Here is a 6,051-nt window from a genome sequence, read left to right as displayed (position 1 = left end):
TGAAGCCCTAACCGACAATGTGAGTGTATTTGGAGATAGGACTTTAAGGAGGTAAAATTAAGGTTAAATGAAGTCATAAGGGCGGGGTCCTAATCCAATAGGCCTGGTGGTCTCAAAAGGAGGAAGAGAGAGATCTCCTTTTCTTTCCTCACGCATACACCAAGGAAGGCCATGTGAGGACACAGGGAGAAGGCAGCCAGCCATCTGCAAGCCAGAGGGGGAGCCCTCACCAGAAGACGACCAGGCTGGCACTCTGGTCTCAGACTTCCAGCCTCCAGGATTGTGAGAAATAAATTTCTGTGGTTTAAGCCACATGGCCTGTGGTGTTTTGTTATAGAAGCCTGCTGTGATCTGAATGCTTGTGTCCCCACAAAATTCCTATGTTGAGATCCTAATCTCCAAAGATGATGGCATTAGGAGGGGGGCCTTTGGAAGGTACTGAAGTCATAAGCATGGAGCCCTCATGAATGGGATGAGTGCTTATAAAATAGGTTCCAAGGAGATCATTAGCCGTTCTGCCAAGTGAGGATACAAGAAACCCACAGCTCAGAAGAGAGGCCTCACTCAACTGTGCTGGCACCCTTATCTCAAACTTCCAGCCTCCAGAAACAAGAGAAATAAATTTCTGCTGTTTATAAGCCACCTAGTCTGTGGTATCTTGTTATAGCGGCCTGAATGGACAGCCGTAACTGACCAGACACTTTGTCTCCTTTCTGAGCTTCTGAGCATCATTTAAGCCTCCCTGGTGATCTTAAAAGAGATTTCTGAAAGAAGAGAGAGAGAGAGAGAGATCTCTGCTCCCTGCTTTCCACGTCAAACCTCCTGATGAAAACTGAAAAATAAGGTAGACAATCCAGATGCTTGAGCACTCATGCCATGTAAAATATGCAAAACACCTACATAGTATCCTGCAATTGTTCTGTGTTTATCTAGACATGTGCTGTATCATCTGCATGCAACGTAATGGTTCATAAAATGGTTTCCACTTTTTGTGGGGTGGGGGGGAGCTTTGTGGTACAATCTCTAGATTGTCAGAGGATCACTACCTTGACATAACTAACATGTCTTTAAGTCAAAAATTAAAACAACAGCAGCCAATGTCTCTAACTATTCAGGATAATGAGAGCTCAGGGAAAAAGTCCACTGCTGAGTCTACCACATTAGCAGTGGGATTCTGCACTACCAACTAGAATCTGAACAATCTCTTTGAGTCAACAGGCAGTATATGAAGAGTTAATCTTCAAGGTCTGTGATACGGACCTTTGGTGAGACAGCGAAAGGATATAAAACCTGACATGTTTTCGCTCCAGATCACCCCCTTCCCTTCTGTGTGGGTTCTGCAGCATGGCAGCAACAGCCCCAGTTGAGAAAAAGGTTGCTGGGCTCGCTTCCCTGTGATCCCCCGCAGTGGCCACAAGGAGGCAGAGTGGTGCCATGGGAAGGTGACCGGCTTTCACAAGAAGCGACACCTAATTGACTTCACTCCCTATGAACTTGGGGCCTGAAGCAAATCATTCTGAGTCTCAAGGTTTTCATCCAGAAAACAGCGGGGGCAGGGGTGAGCGGGGAGGGTAGAACCTCATAGGATAACGTGAAGTTTACGAATAATGTACGTAAAGCATCTAGCACAGTATATATGTGTGTTCTTTTTGCCTCTTAAGCTTTATTTCGCATTCTCTCTTACACGCTGTAGGAACCCTACCAGTCCACCTCTTATTCGGCCATTTTATTTGAGACAAGTTATTTTACCATTTTGAACTTTAGTGTCCACATCTGTAAAAATCATAACACCCTCCTTGTAGAGTGATCACAAGAACTGAAGTTACGAGGCAGAAAGCACCATCAAAGCAGCTGTCATATTGCACGTGTTCAAGATAAAGGGGGTTATTATAAAAATTATTACTGAATGAGGAAATAGCAAATAAAAAACAACAGGTAGCTAGTGCCCATTACGTGTCTTTCAATACAAATAAAATTTAACCAAATAACATATGTGGTACAGCCCACTCCAGCTCATCCTCTCTTTACTACCAACCTGAAAATGGGGGCTAGATACACACTTGGCAATTTGTTTAAACAAAGGTTCTTGAATTTTAACAAATTGTGAGGGTTCAATCACATCCAATATTTCTTCCAGCTCCCCAAGGAACATGACCTGTTAGTACATACAAAACACAAAATGTCAGGTACTTCATTTAAAAATCCAAATGAATGATGAGGATTAATGAGAGTTTATAATGTTTTAAGAAAACTTTACACATAAACCCAAACAGGAACAAATTAGGCATTGTCTTATGTTAGATGTTCATGTCACAGAGTTCAGCAGAGGGCACTTGTTAAGAGCAAATTCCCTATAGCTTTGAAAGTATGATTCTACTTACTTTGGAAAAAATCCTCTATGTGCTAAATCTATAACCCAGAACAAGGGGCACTTACACATTGCAGCAAGGCCTCTGGGAAACAGCAATGTCTCCGTGGGGCCTTCCTCTCGATTGCTATCAGCCTGGCATCTGCCCCCCTACTCTTATTTTTCAAACAGTGGGAGAGTACCCTCCTGCACGGATGGATAAAAGCTCACAGTGGCACATGCCGCTCTCTGCTAAATGTTTACAGCCCCTGCTGTGTTAGGTGCTCCTCTAGGATACACTAGTTAACAGAACACAGAGAGCCAGAGAGACACAAATGAGCAGGTTCACCCACACACAGGTACCACTTTAAACCCATGAGCACACACTGACCCAATCTGCATGTGCACACACGTGTGTATGTGTGCACAACTGCTCCCTATAAAGCACAACGAATCCCAGCCTCAGCACCATGTGTCTCAAGAACAGAGCTTTAATTTCTATTTTTTTTTAAAGATAGATTTATTTATTTTAGAGAGAGGGAGAGCGAGCGCTAGCGGGGGCGGGGGGGGACGGACAGAGGGAGAGGGAGACAAGTAGACTCCCCACTGAGCAGAGAGCCCGACACAGCTGAGCCCAGGACCGTGCGATCACAACCTAAGCAGAAATCAAGAGTCGGACGCCTAACCGACTGAGCCATCCAGGTGCCCCAAAACTGAGCTTTTAGATCACTGTGTGGAGCCAAAGTAATAGCACAGTCAATTGTTTAAAATACAATGGAAAGGGGCGCCTGGGTGGCTCAGTCGGTTACGCAGCTGCCTTTGGCTCAGGTCATGATCCCAGGGTCCTGGGATTGAGCCACACATCAGGCTCCTTGCTCAGCGGGGAGCCTACTTCTCCTCTGCCTGCCATTCCCCCCGCTTATGCTTGCTGTCTCTCTCTCTGTCTCTCTCTCTCGTGTCAAATAAAATCTTTTTAAAAAATAAATAAATAAAAATAAAATACAATGGAAAACTGACAGAGAAATAAAAACCAGTTATGTATTTAGGCATAAAAAATAATTACCTTATTAAAAAAATTAACTATGCAATTAATATATGAAAAGTTACCATGTTTTCATATCTTGAGGTGCATCTGGGTAGCAATGTATAGCTTAATTTCATCAAACAGGTATTAAAAAAAATTAGATGACTTTCTGAAATTGTGTAAAGTAGGGTTTTGGAGAATTGAAAATGACATATTTTTGTTAAAAGTAATATATAATAGCAGCAAACCCTTGCCATTTGTCAAGATACATCAAGAAGTTCTCCCAAAATTCTCCCCAAATGTCAAACTAACAGCGGACCTTTCTTGCTGGGCCATTTTCCACATGGTTTCTATAGAAGAGTGAGTGCAGATGTGGCCCCGGCCTGGTTCACCTCTAAGCTAAGAGACTTACTCCCTCACAACCTCACATGGCACATGCCTGCTTAGGTCTTGGCAAAAGTACAAATGATCATAGGTCAGAAATTTCCAGGGCCACTTGTGAACAGCTGAAACTAAAGGTCTGTAATATAGCTTAAAATCGTACATTGTAAGATCCCATCTCTATTATATTTTAAAGTGGAGTATTTGGGCAGGTTGCTCTAGCATCTATCTACAGCAACACCAAAGCCTCCATCCTGTGAAGGTGGTGGTCTCTGATAAAGCTAGAAAGGTGACTCTGATAAAGCTAGACAGTGAGACACATGACCAGAGCCTGACTAGGGTTTCCCTGGGACTGAGCAGAGCGTGATGAAAAGTTCAGGGTTCAGAACCAGGGTGGAGGATTCTGGCCTAATCACTTATACCTAGCATACTCAGGCTCTCTGTGCTTCAATTTGAAAACTAGTAAAATGTGAATATTTACAGTCCTGCTTTACAGATAAAATGAAAATTGGATGAAATAATGTATTTTTACACATACTAATTGGCTCAGAGCCTGACACTCTGCAGAGTATCTAGTAAGTTCTTAACACACCAACATTAAGCACTTACCTCTTTCTGACTACATGTTTTAGGCCAAAATTTCATTAACCCCCTAATAACCTAAAATGAAAAGGAGAAAAACAACGGCACTGAATTTTCCATACATACTCCATGAAAAGTAGTCTTTTTGAGGTTTTTTGAAATTACAGAAAAAAATACTTACTGGTTCTGTGAGTGAAGGATCTTTCTCCAGAAACTGTACTATGCAATACGCCAGCTGGAGAAACAGAAAAATGAGCGACAAAATTGGAAATGCTATATACTCAAAAGGACTCAAAAGACGTATTAAAACTTCCTAAAAAGTTTCTAGACTCTGGTTTTAGTAACTTCATGTTCAATTCATTTTAAAAATAAAATATATATAAAGTGAAATAAAAAGCTACTTTTTCAAGCCAAAGATTGACACTAATAACACCCCAGGGGAATTTTTTTTAAAAGAATACTGAGACACGAAGTATCTGGCTAATGAAAAGCAGAAACATCACATTCAGTAGATTCTGAAAGTATCTGATCTACAGACAGTCTAAGCTACATCTCATGGGCTTCCTTTCTCTCTTTGCCAACCTCGACAGTACTGGGTTTTACTGCAGTTCCAGAAGAGTCCTAGACGAAACATAGGCAGCACTTAGTAAACACCCTGCTGATTGCCTAAAGTGGCCCATGCGAATGGAAGCAGTTTCATGAAGAGATAAAAGGTTGTACCTGCCCCAGCTGGAAGAGTGAGGAGTTTTACATTTGAGGCTAGTTCATCTAGGTAAGAATTCTTTTACATGCTCATGAAATGTGATAGCCTATTTCGAAAACCAGAGGCAAGATTTGTAAAAGGGCTCGTAAAGATTTTTGGGCAAGAAATCCACCCTTGTGGAACAACATTTTGATGGTGTTCTAAATTAGAAACATATGGACTAATTTTTCCTCGAAACACAGAATTTCACATTTAAAGAGGAACATTGCTCAGAAAAATGTGTGACATTTTTATGCAAACTCAAAACATTCCCATTGGTTTGGAATACTAAAATTAAAATGCCACTACATCATTTATCTGTCCCCTAGTGACATGCTCACCACACAAGGCAGTGTTAGCACGGAAATCAGACCTGGGACAAGACAGAGTATGCTTTTTAAAGTAGTGGAGGCTAAAAATAAAAAGATGTGAAAATACTGATTGTTGACTTGCGAGTATGTGCATTTGTGCATAGAAAGTGAGAAGGAAGATGAATGGATAAAGAAGATGTGGTACACACACACACACACACACACAATATGGAATATTATGCAACCATCAAAAAAAAAAAACCAAAAACGAAATCTTGCCATTTGCAATGACATGGATGGAACTAGAGGGTATTACCCTAAGCGAAATAAGTCAATCAGAGAAAGACAAGTATCATATGATCTCACTGATATGAGGAATTTGAGAAACAAGACAGAGGATCATAGGGGAAGGGAGGAAAAAATGAAACAAGATGAAACCAGAGAGGGAGACAAACCAGAGACTCTTAACCTCAGGAAACAAACTGAGGGTTGCTGGAGTGGTGGGGGTGGGAGGGATAGGGTGGCTGGGTGATAGACACTGGGGAGGGTATGTGCTATGGTGAGAGCTGTGAACTGTGTAACACTGGTGAATCAGAGACCTATGGTTCTGAAACAAATAATACATTATATGTTAAAAAAAAAAAAAGAAGAAGATAGTAGGAAG

General features: G+C 41.5%; 1 protein-coding gene across 5 annotated transcripts in view; it reads right to left on the bottom strand.

Moving 5' to 3' along the window:
- The window catches only part of PPP2R5E (protein phosphatase 2 regulatory subunit B'epsilon), a 147,485-nt gene that overhangs the window by 13,974 nt on the left and 127,460 nt on the right, over positions 1 to 6,051 (bottom strand). For all 5 annotated transcript variants that reach the window (XM_081830417.1, XM_081830416.1, XM_081830418.1 and 2 more), the window contains 3 exons: positions 4,516 to 4,569; positions 4,362 to 4,412; positions 2,036 to 2,155 (listed from right to left, as the gene is read on the bottom strand). In XM_081830417.1, the coding sequence (XP_081686543.1) occupies positions 2,036 to 2,155; positions 4,362 to 4,412; positions 4,516 to 4,569 (225 nt within the window). The remainder of the gene's footprint in view (positions 1 to 2,035; positions 2,156 to 4,361; positions 4,413 to 4,515; positions 4,570 to 6,051) is intronic.

The sequence above is a fragment of the Leptonychotes weddellii genome, chromosome 9 (genome assembly GCF_054177405.1).
Source record: "Leptonychotes weddellii isolate Sample4059 chromosome 9, ASM5417740v2, whole genome shotgun sequence".
NCBI lineage: Eukaryota > Metazoa > Chordata > Mammalia > Carnivora > Phocidae > Leptonychotes > Leptonychotes weddellii.
This window is presented reverse-complemented; position numbering and strand designations above follow the sequence as displayed.